This window comes from Puntigrus tetrazona, chromosome 16, assembly GCF_018831695.1.
Source record: "Puntigrus tetrazona isolate hp1 chromosome 16, ASM1883169v1, whole genome shotgun sequence".
In the NCBI taxonomy this organism is placed as follows: domain Eukaryota; kingdom Metazoa; phylum Chordata; class Actinopteri; order Cypriniformes; family Cyprinidae; genus Puntigrus; species Puntigrus tetrazona.
This window is the reverse complement of record NC_056714.1, coordinates 16,539,960-16,560,908: the sequence shown is the minus strand read 5'-3', so window position 1 is coordinate 16,560,908 and position 20,949 is coordinate 16,539,960. Positions and strand designations below refer to the sequence as shown.

Genomic DNA, 20,949 nt, shown 5'->3' with positions numbered 1-20,949 from the left:
TGTAAGATCTGGGGAATCCTCATCACAGTGGGTTAGGGTCAAGGATGAGGTTATATCAGATTTTGATTGTTTTCTTTGGTTTATATGTGTGTGTGTTTGTAGATTAAATGTCTCTCTAATCAGACTCTTAAAGTGTGACTGATTGTGTGTTTGTTTTGGGGTTTTTTTTTTTCGTCTCAAATGGATGAATGGGTAAACTGGAGGAAAGAATAAACTAAGATTTCCAACATAGTTGTTTTGATTTTGTTTTTGTCATACAGAAATAATTACATTTTATCCTACGTGTTTATCCTTATAACAGACTGATATTTTAATGGTATAAAAAGAGGCTTAACAAAATTATCTATATGCATATGAATAACTCTATCTGGACATTTCACAACCACACACATTGCTCTTTTTCGCTAATCTTAAACTTTTGCTCATATATTTGGCACATTGTGTAATCATTTACAGTTACAAAATAATTGTTTTGCAGTCTGCAGAGTTTGATCAATTATTTCAAATGGACTTTTATTTTTATTAAAATATAAATTCATTGTTATTATTATTATTATAGTTGCCTAATAAAACACAAAAGTAACTCCATATACATAAATGCCCGATCTGAAGTCAAACGAATATACATTCTAATAACGTAATATAATACATAATAACAGTCTTAGCCAGTCAGGAAAAGGCTTGAAATGGGCCTGGGTCCTGTGAGACTCTAAGAATAGGTTCTTCTGCCCACCGTGGGACCAGCGGGCTTGCACACATGTTCCCATGACCCTCTAACCACTCTCTCTCTCTCTCTCTCTCTCTCTCTCTCTCTCTCTCTCTCTCTCTCTCTCTCCCTCCCTCGCTCACTCCCACGTCACCGGCCGGTTAAAGTAAACGCGCCGCGCCTCGCGCACGTGATACACGCGTTCGCTGAGGACGAGCCTGATGAGCGCGCACCCGTCGTCATCATGGGAAGTAGTGTTTTCAGCGGAGGAGAAGCAACTGAGGTGAGTTTAAGGGAGTTTAACTTTAGGTGATGATGATGTGCAGCACGATCAGGAGTGTAGTGAAAAACACCTAACCAATGGCATAAGTTTACGGACAAACCTTTAATTCATTTATGTACTATTAACCGCTAAATCTAGATTAAATATTTTAAAATAAATAAACACAATAAATAAATGAGTTGGGTTTTTTTTGTTGCGGAAACCTTTAGTGAACTCATTATATGACCTGAAAAGTAAAAGTAAAAAAAAGTAAATAAAAAAATTAAAATAGTGGTTATCGTTACACGAAAGTATGTTGTTAGATTAAAATAAGTTAATAAATACTATTCTAACGTTTTTGCAGTGCTAGTGTGACTTATAGATTAGAATGAGAGTTGGATTTCTTTGTATGTCCTGTATAGATGCGTTGGTAGGTAAAATGATGGTGCAATACAAAAGCAATAACAATTGTTATTGGTCCTGATATATATTTTAAAAAAATAAGTGAATACATGTTAAAAAATGCTACCCATGATTGACGTATTTGTCAAAGAACAAGGTAGCAAAATTGTATCGTAGGATGAAAAAAACATTGTATTGTTAATTGCAATATTGTGTTTTTATATACAACAGTTAAAATAAGAAAACAGCTACAGTAAAACAATTAAATGCAAAAGTAGGCAGACTGTCTTAGTAAGGAAGTACAAATAACTCAAAAAATTATGCAAGGATTGTCATGGATTAGTTGTCTTGCTTCTGAGAAATTAGGATTATTATTATGATGCATGATTTCAATATGCAAAAACTCTCAGTATTATCATTTAAAAAGACTATGTGTCTGATTAACATTCTATAAAATATAATTTTTATTTTTATATTAAAAATATATATATTTTATATACTTTTAAATAATACATTTATCAAATAGAATGAAATCATAGTTGCAGGTATGGAGAGGAATTAGCTCATGTAAGAATAGCCCACTTTCTCTTTATAAACTACAATTACTATTTAAACCTTCCTTAGTATTTTGTACCTTTTCAAGCTGAGTTTATTGAGTATTTGAAGTTCATTAGCCCTTTTTTCTTCTTTTTCTAGGAGAATGTCTGAGGTAAATGCTCCCATTGAAAAAGTCTCTATAACAGCCCTAGAGTCTGAGACTCCGCCCTTAAAGTCAGATACAGGGCCTGTGATTGGTGGACTGCGTTTGCGCTCTGCACCAGGGGCTTGTTTGTTGTTTGCGGGTGTTTTGCTGATAGTTGGAATCGGCGTCGCTGTAGGGGGGTACTGGAACAGTCAACCCCGCAGACAAACACCACATCATGCTTCAACTGGACGCACCTCTTCAGAGAAACTGAAGCTAATTGGTCCTGTCATTATGGGGGTGGGGCTTTTCATCTTTATTTGTGCCAACACAATTCTCTATGAAAACCGTGACAGAGAACAACGTCATAAGCGAGACCATCAAAAACACGACCAGGAGATCCTAACACTGGTACAAACCCATCGGAATAATCATTCAAAGCAGTTCCCACACACAGAAATGAAAACCAGCACACATACATTGGACTTGTCCGAATTCAACATCCATTGCTTAGAGGAAGGGGACGGAATTCCCACCCTAAAGTGTTCTTTGCCTTCCTCTGGCTCATGTAGCTCTAGTCAAGTGAACCTGGAAACCGGATCACCCCTCAGAGTACGCAGAAACATGGAAAGACTGGCCTTGCCTGTCATTAAAGTCAATGACTGCCTGATTTGCTCCTCAGACCCGGTGCCTCCACCTCTCCCTGATCGGACATACATGAACAAGATGGGAAAAGTGGAAAACACAGCAAACGTGGAGCTAACACAAGTGACTCTTGCAGAATCATCTCTAATGATATTGAACAAAGAAGAGCCAAAGGATCGGTAGGCTTAGTCCACATTAAGGTTCATATAATGCATATATTGAATATATTCAGGCCAAGAGATGTTAGAGTTTAATACGATTTCTCTATTTGATTTTGATTCGATTCTGATTCATTTGGGTGTATTTCCATTATAATGTCCAATTTGATTACAGTTCTTTCTCTGCTCCTGCTATAATGTTTCAGATGGATTCAAGCTAATCTTTTTGAAGCCACTCTTTGAATGAATCAGCTTCACTGTATGGTTTTGAATCACCAAAAAGATTTGTTTGCTAATGGTCACGTTTGTCTGTTTATGTAATTTTATGTTGTCACACTGCTGTACTTAGTCTTTTTTATTACATCACGGTATACAGAACTCCAATTTAGCTTAACCGTTTTGGTAAACTCTTTTCTGAGAGAAATAGACGATTTTCATGTACGTGGATGAATAAATAGAAATTAGTTTTCTTTTTGATGTTTTCAATGAATCTTCCCTTGCATTGTCACTTGATTCTGGTGCCTTTTTTATGTAGTTGCTTTGTTTTGCTCGAATAATGGACTGTTACCTGAGTTGTGTGAGTTACGTAAGGCTTTGTAGATTTGCGTTCATGTGAATTTTAAGTAATCAATTATATATGATCCTATTTTTTTCATGTGGTGCCACCCACACAAGCCCAAGAGAATAGAGACTGCACTCTGTGTCATTGTGTTTGTAGTGCTGGTCTTTATAGTTCACATAAATGTCAGAGCAAAAATGAAAAGCGGCCACCTGTGAGACACACATAAATAGACATGTGCATTCATGCATCTTATCCTGCTCCTGTCTTATCTGCGAAACCACTATAGCTGCCCGATACCCAGCAAAAGAGTTTAGTAATGTGGATTAAAAGTTACTTTAACAGTTCACTATACACCAGGGAATGAGGGTTTGGCTGTTAGTGAGCTGATGAAAGTTGTAACTACATTTTTTCCTCGTTAGTAATTTTGTCATATATATTAAAGTAATATATATATAGAGTTCATTTATAATAACAGATCATTCTCAAATATCACGTTTTTGTAATTGTGCATTCTAATTAAAAAATAATAATAAAATAACTACAAAGCACAACTAATGAAAACAATAAAAGCATGATAACATGAAAAACATGACCTGTTTTTGCAAATAAACTCTTCATATACGTATACATACACACACAATAAGAATTATTTCCAAAAATTATTCTCAAAATATACACACCTCAAATTCGGCAGTGCATATGATGCTTTTATTCCTTTTGAATATAACTAAATAGGTGTAAGCAGTTAAAATAAACCAAATTTAAGCCTGAGATGAGTTTTTTAGTCTGAAGGTCTACGCAAATTATTACAAGTGTATAAGGATCCACTATCAGATATGTAAATTATAACAAAATTATATTCTATAAAACACACATTTGCTTTTTCGACATATTCACATCCTTGAAAGTTTCAGCAGTTGATTATATGCAAGTGCATAGAAATAATATGTTTAAGCTGTTGGAAATCACACATATATTATCTCTTGAGAGCGAACTGAGACAGTTTTTCCATCTTCTTCAATCTGCAAAAGAAGATTTTACAGTTAACATGGGTTCACAGACTTCTCTTTAGTTTAAACACATTCCTTGGAAAGTCTTTAAAGACAGGAGTGCATTAATCTAAAAAGCGTAATAATAATGCTGTATGATATTGGACACACTCCTAAGTTACTCTCAAATCTGGATATTGTGGATCATTGATTCTCAAACTTTTCAACAATATTCAAAGGCCCTCTAATCTACAGTAAGCTGATTTATACAGCCTGTACTTCTATTATATCTAAAGGTTCTACACTCAAAATATAATATCGGTTTAATGTGGTACATCTCTACTTCTATTGTTTTAAACATATTATTTAGGAATCTGTAAATTTGACTAAACTCTAAATAAATGTAAGAGTTATTTTGGCCCTTGGTTGAGAACTGATGTTTGTTAATGTATGTCACTTACTAAGCCCATTCTCATGAGTATGTCTTCGCTGGCATGCGGGAACTGAGATTTGGCAGTAGTTGAGTACGATGAGAGACGTCTGTCCCATTCAGTGGGTCCAAATTCTTGCTTGACCTCCATGAAGACACGCTTAAGTTCAGAAATGCTGGCATAGTGCTTCAAAACCATCTCACGGGACACATCAACATCCTAAAAAGAGCAAATATTAGAAGGATTGAGTAGACCAGACAAACCCTCTTAAACTCTTAAAGCGCAAGAACCAGTCTACATTTCACACACCTCCAGCATCAGAATGCTGTGACGAACATAGATGCTTTCTCCTTCACTTCTCCTTGACTACAAAAACAGAAGACTGTGATTAATATGTTCTGGATAAGAAGGAACATGACAAAAATTACAGAAACGTGTGAGTATCTCACCTTCCTCATGAGCACCGACTCAGTTGCAGATTGCTGACATAGAGAAAGATGATTTTAGAGGATTGAAGCTTATGGAACTTTAATATATTGTTTGTGTGTTTGTGTGTGCAGTTGGCAGTAGAGTATGTGTGTGTTTGTAACCTCAGACTCCAGTGTGATGTTCCACATGTCTTTGGTCCTCTCCTGATAGGTTTTTTTAATGGACACAGGTTGTGCGGTCGGAGTGGATGTGAGCGGTTGGTCAGCTGGGATCTGTGGGCGGGGTTTGGGTGGAGCCACTGGGGAAATAACAGGAGTGGGTCGAGGAGTGGGAACTAGAGAGAGGAAGAAATGTTCAGGAAGACATTAGACTACATGACATTACAGAATATTAATTTCCGATGTGTTTTGTGATTCATACTGTAATCTTTAGCAGAGATGCCCATAAGTGTGAACCAGTCATCCTCCACTTCTGTCTGCAGCTGTACTGGTTTTTTCTCTGGTACAGATGTTTTTTTGATTCTTTCCTCTGTTTTTATCTGCTTCCTCCTCTCTTCTCCGCTTCTCCTCTTCTCTCCTTCAGCCCTCTTGTCCACTTTCAGAACATCTGCGATAACTTTAAAGAGAGTAGAGAAAACAATTTTGACTTTTACTTTGCATATAAGGAAATTAATAATTATGCCCAGTTTAATGTTACAATTTTACATTTTCCACAAACATATTAATCAACGACTTTCAACATTGAAAGTAATAATATATGTTTTCTGAAGGATCTTTTGACACTGAAGATCGGAGTAATGGCTGTAATGACATTTTAAAATTATATTAAAATAATAAGAAAAAAAACACACTTTTACTAATTTTGCTCTATTTTTGACCATAATGAGCATAAAAACAATCGAACAGCACTGTATATTTAAAAATATCTAAATATATAAAATGTGTATGTACCTGTTTCTTTTTGTGAAACATCAAAAAGAATAAACCAGTCGTCATCTTTTTCGATCTGAGGCTGTGCTTCTGTCTTCACAGAAACAGCTGCTCGCGCTCTTCTTAATTCCAGCTCCTGTTTTCGCTTCTCTTGCTCTCTTAGTCTCTTCTCCTCCTCCTCCTCCTCTCTCACTCTCATCTGCTGCTGTCTCACTCTTCTGTCGTCCTGTTCTTTCATCCTGCGCTCTTCAGTAGCCACCGAAACTACAGATCAAACATATAACAGTTTAACGAATTATAACGTGTCTTCACCTGAACCAAATCAGACATGCAGCTCTCGTAATCACCTGAAGGGATGATCTTCATCTCAGGAGGTGCTGCTTCCAAAAGCTCAAACCAGTCATCATCAACTTCGCGAACCCCGACAGGAATCATCTGCTGAATGATGTCAGCTCTCTGATCAATGATCACTCCCTTTTCTTCAGTGATCAGTCTTTTCTCTCTCATCTGCTCCTCCACCACTCTCACGACTCTCTGGTCTTTGATGGGTTCACGGACCTCAAAATCTCTGCCTCTGACGTCTGAAAAAGCAGAGGAAACAACGGGGTTCGCATCATAAGAAGCTTGTGAAATTATTTGTACCCTAAATTTATGAAAAATGTAGAATTTGCATTTATAAGAAGCATGTATTAAGTAGTATTTTAATTATACAGTTTACACTAAAGTGAGGTCAATTCTAGCACATAAGGTATCATGATTTGTTTTTTTATAAATCTCGTATACAATGCTTAATGTTGTATTGAAATGTATTAGTTTGTGGTTTTTAAGCCAACTTTTTCCCAGTCTTTTTTATTTTCTTTGCTATATGTTTGTGATCGTGTTCAGCCATGTTTCTGTACCTGATGGGAAACTCTTCTGCTCGTAAGGCACTACGTCAAAAATCTGAAACCAGTCGTCATCAATGTCTCTGGGCACGACTGGAAACTGTGGGGCTTGTACGATGCTCGTTCTCTTCTTCTCTGGTACTATTATTTGTTCTTTAGCGCTCACGGTCATCACTTCAATCACTTGCTCCTCTGTTCTCGCTCTGCTCTGAATCACCTCCTCTCTGGTCTCCTCATACAGGTCGACAGCTGGACCTCGCAGCTGTAGAGACGAGGACACTGAAACAAACACAATGTATGATAAATATTCCAATTCATGCGTTTACATATGTGCATCTGCGGCTGTGTGTGAGTGTTTGCACCTGATTCTTCAGGAGAAACATCAAAAATGATGAACCAGTCATCCTCCACATCTCTTTGAGGCTCTGCTACCTTCTGCTCCAGAATAACTGGTTCTGGCCTTCTATAAACCACTGTCATCTGCTCCTGTTGTTTTATCTGCTCTTCCTCTTTTCTCCGTCTTTCCAAAGAACTCTTTTCTTCAGCCTCCAAAGAAAGCACAGACACAACACGAACTTCTGGAGTGGCAGGAATTACACGTTATTAGTGAAAATCACCACAGCAACAATTTTGAGAGCAAAAATCCGATAACTTTCTTTTATTTTTCTTAACCATAACATTCATAATTTCCCCTTAACACCAACAACAATGTTTTGGATCTCAAATGTCACAGTTACCCTTCATGTACAAAAAAGTACAGTTTGGACATTCTGCTTAAAGTTTTTGTTACATGGATATGCAAATTTATATATCAAACAGTGGCACAAATAATAATAACTGATTCCAGAATTTTTGGATGACTTAGTTCACTAATAATGAATCTATAACACAAATATCAAAAAGGTGCATTATTGAAGTACTGGCAGAATTTGAGTGTGATAATGTTTACTGCAGTACTTCACCTGATGGGAAACTCTCCTGCTCATACGACACTTTGTTAAAAATCTGAAACCAGTCGTCATCAATGTCTCTGGGCACGACTGGAAACTGTGGGGCTTGTACGATGCTTGTCCTCTTCTTCTCTGGTACTATTATTTGTTCTTTTGTGATCACGGTCATCACTTCAATCACTTGCTCCTCTGTTCTCGCTCTGCTCTGAATCACTTCCTCTCTGATCTCCTCATACAGGTTTGCAGTTGGACTTGAAAGAGTCATGGGAACTGAAACAAACAAAATGTATCATTGCCAAGTACATCATTACAATAAGTACATTATCCAGAAACATTATATTGAGTTTTCATTTATTGTAATTTAGAAATTCATATAATGTCATTATTATGAATTATGGAGTGTGAAGAATAATCAGAATTCACCAAAGACTGCTTTGTCATCATATTAATAATTTATATTTAAATATATTTAAATAAAAAAGCTATTTAAAAATGCAATAAAATTTTAAAATATTACTTAATGCAGTCAAAAGAGACTTCTTTTAAAAAAATTATATATATATATATATATATATATATATATATATATATATATATATATATATATATATATATATATATTATCTTGATATTCTGTGTCAAAAACTAAATCTTTAGAAAGCTATGTTAATTGTTTTGACAGTATATCTGCAAAGTACATCTTTGTATGAGGGAAAATAAGCATCATTCTGCATTTCTTTTCAAATGAGTAAATTCCTCTTTCTGTCATTTAAATTCATCTTACATGGCCAGTTTTTGTACCTGATCCTTTAAGAGAAACATCAAAGATGATGAACCAGTCATCCTCCACGTCTCTTTGAGGTTGTGTTGTCTTCTGCTCCAGAATAACTGTCGGTGGTCTTCCATCATCTACTCTCACCTGCTGCTGTTGTTTTATTTGCTCTGTTCTCACTCTTCCCTGGATCACCTCCTCTCCGATCTCCTCATACAGCTCAACAGAGGGCACTGAAACACAATCAAACATGCATATACTGATTTGTGTGTTTTAAATGAGCGTGTGATTATGGTTGTGTGTGAGTGTGTGTACCTGATCTTTTAGGAGAACCATCTAAAATGACAAACCAGTCATCCTCTTTGTCTGTTTGAGGCTCTGCTGCTCTCTGCTCAAGAACAACTGGCTGTAGTCTCCTATAATCCACTGTCACCTGCTCCTTTTGTTCTTTCTGGACCTCCTCTGTTTTCACCTCTCTCTTTTGTCTGTGTTTTTGTCTTCTCTGGTGCCACCAACTCTTGCTGTATTTTTCTTTCTACCTCTATCTTCTCTTCTTCACCCTGATCTTCTTCAGGAGTGAGTCTTCTCACGTCTGGTAACAGAAACCCATTTTAGTGATCGAAGTATTTTAAAATCCTATTTATGCATGTTTTAGTGTTATTACAAAGAGCAGTCGGGAAGAAAACACAGTCACCAAATGAAAATGAAATATTAATTTCAACTTTACTTTTAAAATTGATAAAAAATATTTTTAACAATATAGCAGTTTAAAAAAAACATTTTAACGATTCCTCTGTCATTATCGTTACAGCTGTGGCGTGAACTTCACTATTCTCATAATAGGCTATTTTAATGATTATTAAATGTTTTTTGCTACAGTCATCTTTTCTTTGAGCGAATGGGCCTAAAAAGCCTATTATGTGACAATGCGTTTCCAAATTCAATAGCTTTTATGAAAATGAGCAGGAGTCCACAGTGTGATAAGAGACACATAAAAGTAGTTTACTTAGTTGGACGATCATAAATATATCTGACCTCTAGATGGCGCAACAAAACAATTAGAAAAAGGTATTTCGGGGAGCTGTGTAATAAAAGGTTAAACTTTTTCGGAGGTACCTGTAAGGGAGTGCGACATTTCCATGGTTTTTGAAAGCACATCAAACAGGATGTACCAATTATCATCTTTTTTCATTGGTTGAGGGCTGTATACTATCTGCTGCAACTCTTCTTGAACTCCTCCTGAAAGAATGTGATGCATAACATTCTTTGTTTTCACTTGAGGCATTTCAATTAACATCGAAACTTGAAGCATTTCAAGAATTTGAAAAAAAGCAAAATTTCTGGTGAAAAATACATGACATACCTGCAGGGGTGGCAGTGAGCATAAATGGCTTGCGATCTAGTAAAACGTGCCAATCATCTGTCTCCGCTATTTGAAGCTCCTCCTTTTCAACTCGCTGCAATCTTCTTTCCAAACTTTCCACTTCCTGTAATCCAAACCTCAGCTCTTCCACCTCTACTAGCTTTTGCTTGATAGCATCCACCTCTTCTAATCTCTGTTCCATGATTTCCAGTGTTTCAAAAGTGTCCTCAGATCCCAGTCTTTTGTTTTTAGTGACTATTACACGTCTTTCCACCATCTCCACTCTCTCTATCTTTTTGTCTACATCTTCTTGTGACTCCACCAAAGAGCTGAACTCCTGTGTCCACTCTTTAGTGACTACTGCCCTTTGTATTCTTTCTCCATTGACTTCTAGCACTTCTTCCTTTAGTGTCTCCTTTAGAGGCTTCATGATTTCCTGTTTTAACTCAAAATCTTTCTCAATAATGTCAGACCCCTCCTGGATGACCTGAATTTTATATGATTGCTTTATCACAAGCTCATCTGTGAGTCTCTCCTCTGAACCTCCACAACTTCCACATCTTCTCTCTGTTCTTCAGTCTGAAGGGGCTGCTGGGCACCCAACAGTAAAACTGCAACAAAATGAACCGAAATGAACAATCACATCTCTTTCCTTGAGGGAATGTCAAGTTTTAATGGAAACTAAAATATTTATCTATGCACATCGGTCCCGTGGGACTTGGACATTTCTTCAGGAAAGTTTTGGAAAATGTTAACCCAGCTTGCCCTTATATCCTTATGTCAACAAATTTACCAGTGGTGGCTTTCTATAATGTACACAGTGGACTTTTGGTAGTGTTAAAAAGACTTACATGGGGTGCCGTCAAGAAGGACACACCAGTCATCGGGTTGATGCTTCCACTCTGGCATCTTCTCACTTTCTAGCATGACATCATCTGTACAGGATGTTTACAGTCCATTTTAATATATATATATGTTTTTATTTTTTCAAAAATAAAAAGAAGTCAAAAGACAAGACCAGAACCAAAAATTATATGAAAATGAAAATGACTGTGTATACGTTCGAACACATTAATTATTAAGGTCAAATTATAGCATGCTTGACATGGCAAGCGCAAAAATTGACTATACTCTGCTCATAAAATGACAAATATTTAAAAGGCGGTCATTTTTTTTCACTTAGATTATTGCTTTCATTATTTAATTGCTATTTTAATTATTTTAATGTGCCTCACCTGATGTAGAAATGCGCCATTTATCTGGACCATAGACCTGAAACCAGTCATCAAACTCTGTTCGAACTGGTTGTTTTAAAACATCAAGAAGTTCTTCATTTCCTGAAAACAGATATATACATTTTTATAATGTCCAGCTAAAACAACTACTTGCACTTAGTTAATCAGATAGACGGATAGATGCCTTTTCTCTCGTTGATAAAGTGTGTGAATCGTGGAGGAGCTCGGGTGATGTTGTTGCTGGCTTCCAGACACTCAGACTGAGTGCGTCCATGGTAACGGAACCTCGAACCCAAAGTCAGGAGCCTTTTTGTTTTCGCGTCTTGAAGTCTATTTCTGAGAAACACATTCAGAGGTACAGAAGAACTTACCAAAGACGTTCAATAAGCGTGTTTTACTACTATTTGCATATATTTGAGCGCCCCCTTGTGTTTCTAATCGTCATATGGATACAAAAAATGAAAACGCTGCACCCCGTTGAGGCTTGTTTTATTATACGCATACATGGATTTACCTGAAGAAACTATGATGTTCCACACAGCATTTCCACAGTTGTTTGCAGGTTCGGTAGCTGGTCAAACTGAAACTGATGGTACCTTCAATCTCGTCCTCCTAAATCAGGTCATGTGGAAAAAATGTAACCCATATAAACCTGACTTACCTTTTAATTTGGTGTAGTGAGTTTGTCAAGAAGAAATGCGTAACCCAACACTAATATATGTAGAAAATAAAGAAACTGCTTATGGGGAGTAAAATTAATGTGTGCGAATACCTCAGAAGGACGCATCTTCAGGAGAAAGGTGCTGCGTTTGTGGGAGATTTTAAGAACTCTGGGCCAGAGGAAAATGTTTGTTTTAATCTCGTCCTCATATACCATAAGTCCTTCAGAGCAAACACCGAGCAGCACGTCTGCACCATTGACATCCTACGAATATATCAAACATTGTATTATATTAAAGACGTACACCAAAAAAAAAAAATCTGTCATCATTTATTTACCCAAAACAACACAGGACCCAACTGACTTTCATTACACACAAAAACACTAAATGTATTTTCTCTTCCGCAGAAGACAGAAAGTTGTATAGAAAAAGAACTTAATGTTGTTTTGGATCCCATTGGCTTTATTTGTATGAATAAAACATTTGTTTAAACATCTACTTTTCTATAAAGTTATATGGGCTAAAAATGAAATAATGGTGAACAAATGATGCAGAGTTTTCATTTTTGAGATGATCTACTTTCAACATTTTCCAAATATTTTCCAGTTCACTAAATAGAATTACTTTGGCAGGATGCAGGTCTTCTCCATACATCGGAAGCCCCATGGCATTCTCAAGGAAAAGCATGTCTGCCTGGGCAGGACTCATGAATCTGTGTAACAAAAGAAATTATATTAATGTGTGTAGTAGCGTTTATATTAGAAGGTATATCTGTGAGTTTGATTGTTGGTATTGCATGCCTGTATGTAGAATGCAGCTCCATTATTCTCTTCTCCAGCTCTTCACTCTGATTGGGTGCAAGAACAATTTCACTGACATAGTTGTTCTGGTGGAGATTTGGATCATAATCGCCAAGTGTTGACTGAACTGTGTATGAACCCAACAGAGCCAGGATGTCTGATGGACAGGACAGTCGACCAATCAGAATATCTTTCCTCAGCTGAAGACACAGGAGATATCTGGGAGAATTACGCAGAACAACAGTCAACACGGACAGAAAAGCATTCTCAAACAGCCAGAACAAAAACAAAAGTGTGAGGAAACGTTAGAAAATGACGTAAATAAGAGAGATTATCGTGTTGTATCTGGATGGTTTGTGTCTTATTGTAGATACCTTGTAATGTCTTCAGCTAGAATGGAGGGATCAGGGGGGTAAAACTTGATGTTGAAAAAGAATTCAGTTTCTGGACCTGCAACCAACAAAAAGTGAACAGATGAAGAGATCAGAACGCAAGAATTTCTACAGACCGTTAATAAATATGTAAAAAATTGCACTGTGTACTTTTGATCTGTTTTCGGATCTCTTTAGCACAGTCCAGCCATACCTGAATCAATCAACACAGAATTATAACACTTAATAATAATAAAAATACGTTTTATTTATCAAATATCGAAACCTGATAAAATAATAATAATACCCTGGTAGTAGGAGATTCCCACATGACCAGACCATAATAATCCTTCTCCAACAGGTTAAGGTGTTCACAAACTTTGTTGAAGAGATCCTGTCCCAGGGCATTTCTCTGTGAAAGAAATGGAGTTTTAATGTCAATATCAATTTTTGTCATTTCTTTTAAACTTTACAGTAAAAATATGATTTATCTGAGTAAGTTAAAACGGTTTGTCAGGCAATATTTGTTATTTTTTAGTTATTTATAGGTTTCCTCTAAGCATTAATCTCATTCATTTTAATAGATTTATTATATTAGGATATATTATTATAATATCATTCCACAGGGAGGTCTTTGTTCACGTACCTCCAGTTCCCACACAAAGTAGGTATCATCCAGGAAATTCACTCTGCACTGCAACATGTCTCAAACTTTCTCTTCTATTTATTCCTCCGGCTTTGGAATTCAGTCGGTGTCGTCCTTTTCTCCACAGATAGTAGGGAATAAGCTACAAAGGTTCAGTCCTCTTCAGGACGGCGCTTTAGTTCACATTCCTCTAACTGCGATTCTATACTGCAACAGCACACGTCTGTATGAGGCATCATAAGAGGCCCTGCCCTCCTGCACCGTCCCGTTTTGTGATAGTGCTAGGAGTGTTTTAGAAAGATATGACCCCCTCATATCCCATAAATACACGCACATGGCTGTTTACAGTTATGAGTGAGTGGTCAGTCATCACACGATGAAAACAAAAGTATTTGTCCATCATAACTGGAGAAAGAGCAGGCAGGGAGGAAACACTTGAGTATAAATGGATTATTTAATGTAATGTTACCCGCTCTTTTTGACTGAGATAAACTGATAAGAATGGGTGGGGTCCTCACGCAACATATTTTGACAAAATATGTGCGCGGCTGCTTTTTACATGCCATATGATATGCAGGACTTGAAGTCCCCTTTTAAATAATCCTCGGGTTATTAAGGCCTATATAATGCTGCGGCTTATAAAAAAAAAATGTTTTATTACAGTATGTTAATTTTTTTTTTAAATGTCTTGTGAGAAATATGGGAGATTCCTTGTCACTTACATTGCATGTAAAAATCAACAATCACAAGGGTCAATTTTTGCTAAATTGAGATATTTACATAATTTGAAAGCTGAATAAATAAGTTTGTATATGGTTTGTTAGGATAGGATAATATTATGATGATGTTAGGATAGGATAATATTTGGTCGAGATCTGGAATCTGCAATCTGAGGGTGCAAAAAAATCTAAATATTGAGAAAATCGCCTTTAAAAATGTCCAATAAAGTTATTAGCAATGCACATTACTAATGAAAAATTACAGTGTGATATATTTGCAGTAGGAAATTCACAAATATCTAAAAAAATTTGCCATAAAAGAGAAATTGATGATTTTGACCCAATGTTTTTTTTGGCAGTTTTTGCTACAAATGTACTCATGCTACTTAAGACTAGTTTTGAGGTCAGGGTCAAAAACGAGCATCATTAAAATGTATTTTAAAATTTGTAATTTGGTACTGCATTTTTCTTTCAAGTTTCAAATAAACTACTTATTATTTCCTTTGCCTTATCCCTATTAGACAAGTCTTCTAAATATGAGGTGTTCTTTGGTCTTCTCATAGCTCTCAATATAGCCATCTGTGTCAAGGGTGGAGGATCAACACAAATTCCCATGAAGTGTGAAGATGAAACAAGACCCAGTATCTTAAACAAAACTGAAAACTTTTTGATACCGTTTTAAACCCGTCTCTCATGACACAACTGTTTTATTATTTGTTAATGTCAAAGTGAAAAGCTACAGCCTCCACGGACACAAAAATATTCAAATCACATATTCACTGATATGAAGGACACTATAGCATATATGCTAGCCCTTCCATATATTCTCTAAACCCATATGTAAGGCCTTGGGGACGCTGGGGCCTTTCTATTTAAAATTATATAAGTTCAATATGATTGCACTATATAAATGTGTGTTTGGGCAAATGAATCCCAGAACAGTCCTCAGTCTGTTATCTCTCTTAGTGCAGAGGAAAGTATGAGAACCTCAGATAGATATAACCGCAACTGTCACACTTTTACACGACTGGTCACTGTTTTAATGACGGTTACTTAAAAAGTGCTAGTTGGTCACACTAGTTGGTTTTAACATAGCGGCTATGTTTATGCAACTGTCAGAATATTGGGAAATGAATGATAAAATCTGTTAAAGCAAATATGGAAAAGTACCTTTGAGTTTTGAAAATCCCACATAAAAGTCTGTTTCATGGTTGAAAAGGATGAGTTTGCGTCAATACTGGAATAGCTTTAATGCTTCCAACAAATTATGCAAAACGTGCTTTAACAATAATTAAAGTTTTAGCTAATCTTACTGGAACTGGTGAAATCTGAGATTTTTCTATTATTAACCAATGTAGAGCTCCTTTTTGTCTGGAAGATATTACACTAAAATGCTGGAGGCACACAAACACAGCCTGATGAATGAGATCTTTTATTGTCGCCTCATTAGATTTAGGTTTTTTTAACTGTCACCCGGTGATATCAAAAGCTGTACTTTATTATTGTAAATAGCATACCTGGCACAATTAAATGGCAAATAAAAATGGAAAAAAAAATCATCTTTAACTATAAAAATATAACAATAATATAACTTAATGGTTGCAATTTAGTTGTTGGCATTCAACAGAAGTAGGATTCAAAAGATTTGAAGGTGACATTCTGTACGGAATGATCAATAGTGTTTTAGAAGCTCTAAAGATTCCATTCATATTGAGGAGGATGGGAAACATCTCCATCCTGACACAGGAAATCACACAAACATAATATTAAAAGAACTAACGAACAAAAACACAAACATAAATCATTAAATAAATTTAGGATAACGTATCAGGAAGGGCTGCTCCCCTTCATTTCTTTCTCTTCCCATTTTCAGGAATTTTCCATGTTCACAATCAACAGCGTATGTGGCATAACGTTTGTTGCCATAACAAATCATTTCTATTTGTCCCGTTTCCCTTAAAAAAAAAAAAAAAAAAGAAAAGAAAAAAATTTTGCCCAATTTTTGGAGGATTTTTTAAAAGCTCACCATTTTTTAAAAGCGCCTGCATTTATTATTCTTTTAAATCTATTATTAATCTGTAACACTGTGTAAATCATGATATTAAATCATGATAAATCATGTCTTTTAAGGGTTTATGGTGTCATGATGATAAAATTGTATATAGATAGTAAGTATTTTTTTCATGCTAAAATCATTTTAATAATGCACATTGTTTATGTCTTGTGGCTATACTATCCAAAGATTATTTTAATGTTTATAACATTTTATAAAATAAAATTCACTTTTAATTGTAAGTTTCTAACTTCTAACTTTTTTTGAAAGAGGGAATTGTCAAATTATGCCAAAATGCTGTTGAATGTGATTAATTTGCACTGATTCCAAAATGTTCCTTCAATTCGGTTCAAAATAGGTAGCGACTTTAGTGAAGGTTTTAGACTTTTCAGTCTCACCAGGCTTAGATATAAAGCATATTTACAAAGCATATGTACTTATTGTTTGTGTATGGTCACTTTAGCAGGCATGATAGTGATGGGTGTGCTCTGGAGGCCTGGGCCAAAGATGGGGAACAGCTTCTCATTGAACTTATCATTGTATGTACATAGGTGTTTGTTGTTGCCTGTATCCCAGAAGGACACCTCTCCCTTCTCCATATTGACCTTGACCCTGATGGTTTCAGGCCTTCTCTCTAGATTCAGCTCATTGCGTGGAGTGGTAAAGGCGCTGTAGACTCCTTTGCTCAGACCGATGGTCCACACTCCAGCTTTCGTTGTTACTGTGAACTTCCTCTTCCGAACCACTGACTCCTTGCATACTCCTAAAATCCATTTGGGGTGGTCAGCCACACGGACCTCCCAACGGTGGCGCCCTGTGGAGAAACCCTCTGAGCCAAGGACAAAAACACAGGGATCAAACCTCTCAGGGTTGTCTGGAAAAGTCTGCCTTTCCAGACTCTGTTGCACACTGGAGAAATCAGGAGATATGGAGAGCCAGGGCGAGACTGTGTTGGGATCCAGGATTACAGGCACTGCATACAAAACAATGTTAAAGTGACCCACAAAGATCTCGCAGTTCATCTTACGTATATATTTTAGGGTAAGGTGAAAAGTGCACTCACAGCATGTGACATGATTCAACATCTTCTCCCATACTTTGTAACCCAAAGCACCTACATGCAAGGCCATGTTGATGAGCGCTCCATGAACCTTCTTTGGTTCCTCGCTAGTCCACTGGGTTCTGTGGTAGACATCAAGATGCCATCTTAGCAGAATTAGAGCCACAACACATAGGAAGACAGATCTGGTCTGCCCTTTTGGATATCATACAAAATAAATCACTGGAAAAATGCAGGACAGTTTGGTTGGATTTTGGAAAACGTAGGCATTTATCATTAGACAGAAGTCATTTTTAAAGTAATTTGAAGTTATGAAATTTTAAATACGTAAAATAAATACAAATGAAAAATATGCACAGATAAATGTATTGCAATATGTACTGTTTGCCAATTTTTTTGCTTGGTTGAAATCCAGTTTCTGAAGGAATCTACGCTATTTTGCATGAGGGTAAGATTTCCCAACTCAGATTTTGCAATGGTTTCAAGTTGGTCATACAAATTCACCATGTGGACTAACAGAGAGTTGCTTGTTTGGAAAGCTTTAACTACTTTGTGAGCTTTAAAAAAAGTACACGGATACTACTTCTAGGCATTGTGTTTCATGTTATCATTAAACTAGATTTCTCCCAGACTTAAAAAAAAAAGCAATCACTGATTAATGACAAATTTCAGTCATTTTCATCTCTTTAAGATGAATCAAAAAACTAGATAATACATTTTCATGTTTACTTCAAAAAAATAATTGATGTGAAGAACAACAAACTGCCTCCGTTTGAATAATTACGACCTATATATCGTGATTTAAAGCAAGAAATTCAAAACAAAGCAGACATAAGATTCACTTGATAAAACAAAAAGGCACATACCGTCTTTTTAGCTTCTGGAAATTCTGTGGAAGAAGAAAAATTGACTTATAAGAGCTGAATGTTGGACATGTCCAATTTAGTCATCAGTTATGTTGAAGTGTTAGAAAACCCAGGCAGTATAAAAGGAAAGGATCAATCACAAGATTTTATGTCCAGTCCTCTTCTACACTTGCCAAATTTAAATCTAGGTTAAAAATATTTTGAATTTAAATATTTTGAAGTAAATTTAAATTTATCATGAAAAGACAAAAAGCATGAAAAACATGAATACAAAAACTAATTTCGGCACACATGCTTTATACTATATTTGTTTTTTAATCACAGACACTTTTTTTCATTGACCCACCAGAGATTAGTCTAGAGGATTGTGTGTGTAATCTTTTATAAGTCAGACCTGTTAAAATATCTGCATGCATACATGCATCCTGTTTACAACTGGTAAACACAGAGTAAGTTTTCATTTTCATCAGGGACACATACAAAAGTTGCAAAAAATATACCTGAAGGAAAGTCAAATCCTCAGCTCCCATTTCCCTCTTTACTGCCTGAATCAATTCTGCAAGAGCTATGATATCACGACTGATGGTATCAATCTTCTCGTTCACCATTAGCCTCTTCTCGTGCTCTTCTCTATGCAGAGCATTTATTCTAGACGTCTCCTCGTCACGCAAGACCTGATGCAGCCTTTCAAACTCCTCTTTGATTTGTTGCTCCGCGTCCTTAGTCTGGCTCTGCAACAATACAGAGGAGTAGAATCGGAATCAGTTCTGAACCATTAAGACTTCACAGCATTTGATGCATTCGGTCTTTAAAACTTTTTCGAAAGGCTGCTTACCTCAATAAACGAGATGGTGTCTTTATATCTTTTTTTCATTCTTTTGAAGGAGTCTTGCTTGCTCTCCAGTATTTTGATTTTCATGTTAAGCTCCTCCTATAAAACACAGCACGTTAGAAATGCGTTATTCATTTATGTGGCTGTAAGTTGTTTTTTATACCACGAAGGGGGAAAAGCAACGAGCTGACCTTGCAGAAAGGCACTCCTTGCTCTATAGGCACCAGCTCGTGTACTGGGTGAAGAGTTACGCAGTCGACGCACACGGGTTCCTCGTCTTTAATGCAGAAGAGCTGGAAGGGCCGCTGGTGCAAACCACACATGACCTCATCTATGCCAGTACCCTGTCCTCTCCAGTTCCTCTCTTTTTTATAGGACACGCAGGTGTTTTTTAGTGCGCGGTTGGGGATCGGTGTCTCTCCGTCGCAGCATTTTCGGCACATCGGACACTGTCGTTTTGACTGGTTCTTCCAGCTGCCCTCCAAACATTCATTACAGAAACTGTGGCTACACGAGAGTAACACGGGCTCCTTAAAAATGTCTTTGCACACAGGACACGTTAAGTCTGACTCTATAAGAGAGGTCCTGTCTGTTATGTCCTCGTCACCGTAGTCTGCCATGTTAGCCGTGTTACTTTCACTTTCACCAAACGACGGTTTTTTTTTCTCAGTATGGTTTAAAAGACGTTTAAATATCGCAGAGCCGTTTAAAAGGTTAGCCCTTCCGCGTTCAAAAAGTTAACTTTGTCGTTTGAAAAAAGAAAGAAGGAAGCGATATATTAAGGAAGAGACGTTCTACCTGTTTTCGTCCTGTATCTGTCAACTTCCGCGTTATATGAAGAGGAAGGGTAGGAGCCGGAGAGAAGTGCAGAAAATAAAATAAAAGCACAAACTGTTGAACAGGTTTGTCTTAAATAATTAATTTTTTGGTACGGAGGGCGAAACCTGCAAAAATATAAATAACGATATACTTACGCATGTTCGTGCATAAATATATAATAAAATATGTAATTAAATCTGGAAAACCACGTTAATCAAATATAAATGTGATAATGTTTCGTTTTTGTTGAATATTTCAGTGTATTTTTTTTCAGTGTTTTAAGTAAAGTATTTATTTATTTATTTCGCAAGCAACACGTTGTCTATGGAGTAATTTAACAGCATAAGTATATTATAATCATTAAATATATAATGATGAAATGATTAAATCTGTAATGCAGTGATGTAATAAATAAAACAATAGGAAATTTCAGCACAAATAAATAATTGAATATTAAAATATTTGTAATTTTATATACATATTTTATAAATATATACACACACACACACACACACACACACACACACACACACACACACACACACACACACACACACACACATATATATATATATATATATATATATATATATATATATATATATATATAAAACAGTAAATTATTATATTTTTATATAAATAATTACAATTTAATAAAATATTGCAATGAGCATTGAATAAAAGTAAGAATAAATAAATTGGGCGTAATGATCAAAAGGTAC

General features: G+C 36.1%; 3 protein-coding genes across 3 annotated transcripts; 1 reads left to right on the top strand and 2 right to left on the bottom strand.

Annotated features, from left to right (window-relative positions):
• The first annotated feature begins 874 nt into the window (after positions 1–874).
• LOC122360041 lies at positions 875–3,363 on the top strand. Its single transcript, XM_043260336.1, has 2 exons — positions 875–989; positions 2,067–3,363. Exons 1-2 carry the CDS (start codon positions 928–930, stop codon positions 2,878–2,880), a joined length of 876 nt encoding a protein of 291 aa, XP_043116271.1. The 5' UTR covers positions 875–927; the 3' UTR covers positions 2,881–3,363.
• Positions 3,364–4,111: 748 nt separating this feature from the next.
• Positions 4,112–14,108, bottom strand: epb41b (erythrocyte membrane protein band 4.1b). Its single transcript, XM_043260334.1, is given in 28 exon segments — positions 4,112–4,439; positions 4,868–5,056; positions 5,147–5,203; positions 5,287–5,319; positions 5,428–5,600; positions 5,687–5,881; positions 6,217–6,459; positions 6,543–6,776; positions 7,095–7,358; positions 7,442–7,657; positions 8,042–8,299; positions 8,831–9,034; positions 9,117–9,277; positions 9,279–9,393; positions 9,918–10,040; positions 10,165–10,711; positions 10,714–10,775; positions 11,016–11,099; positions 11,400–11,501; positions 11,584–11,735; positions 11,914–12,011; positions 12,172–12,324; positions 12,686–12,773; positions 12,862–13,080; positions 13,236–13,311; positions 13,404–13,446; positions 13,540–13,644; positions 13,879–14,108. Coding segments are annotated over 28 exon segments (4,308 nt in total). The 5' UTR covers positions 13,936–14,108; the 3' UTR covers positions 4,112–4,382.
• A 1,724-nt stretch (positions 14,109–15,832) lies between these two features.
• On the bottom strand, positions 15,833–20,259 carry trim35-28 (tripartite motif containing 35-28). Its single transcript, XM_043260335.1, has 6 exons — positions 19,600–20,259; positions 19,412–19,507; positions 19,077–19,307; positions 18,577–18,599; positions 17,714–17,832; positions 15,833–17,623 (listed from the first exon to the last, which is right to left on the bottom strand). Exons 1-6 carry the CDS (start codon positions 20,026–20,028, stop codon positions 17,088–17,090), a joined length of 1,434 nt encoding a protein of 477 aa, XP_043116270.1. The 5' UTR covers positions 20,029–20,259; the 3' UTR covers positions 15,833–17,087.
• Between the last annotated feature and the right edge of the window lie 690 nt (positions 20,260–20,949).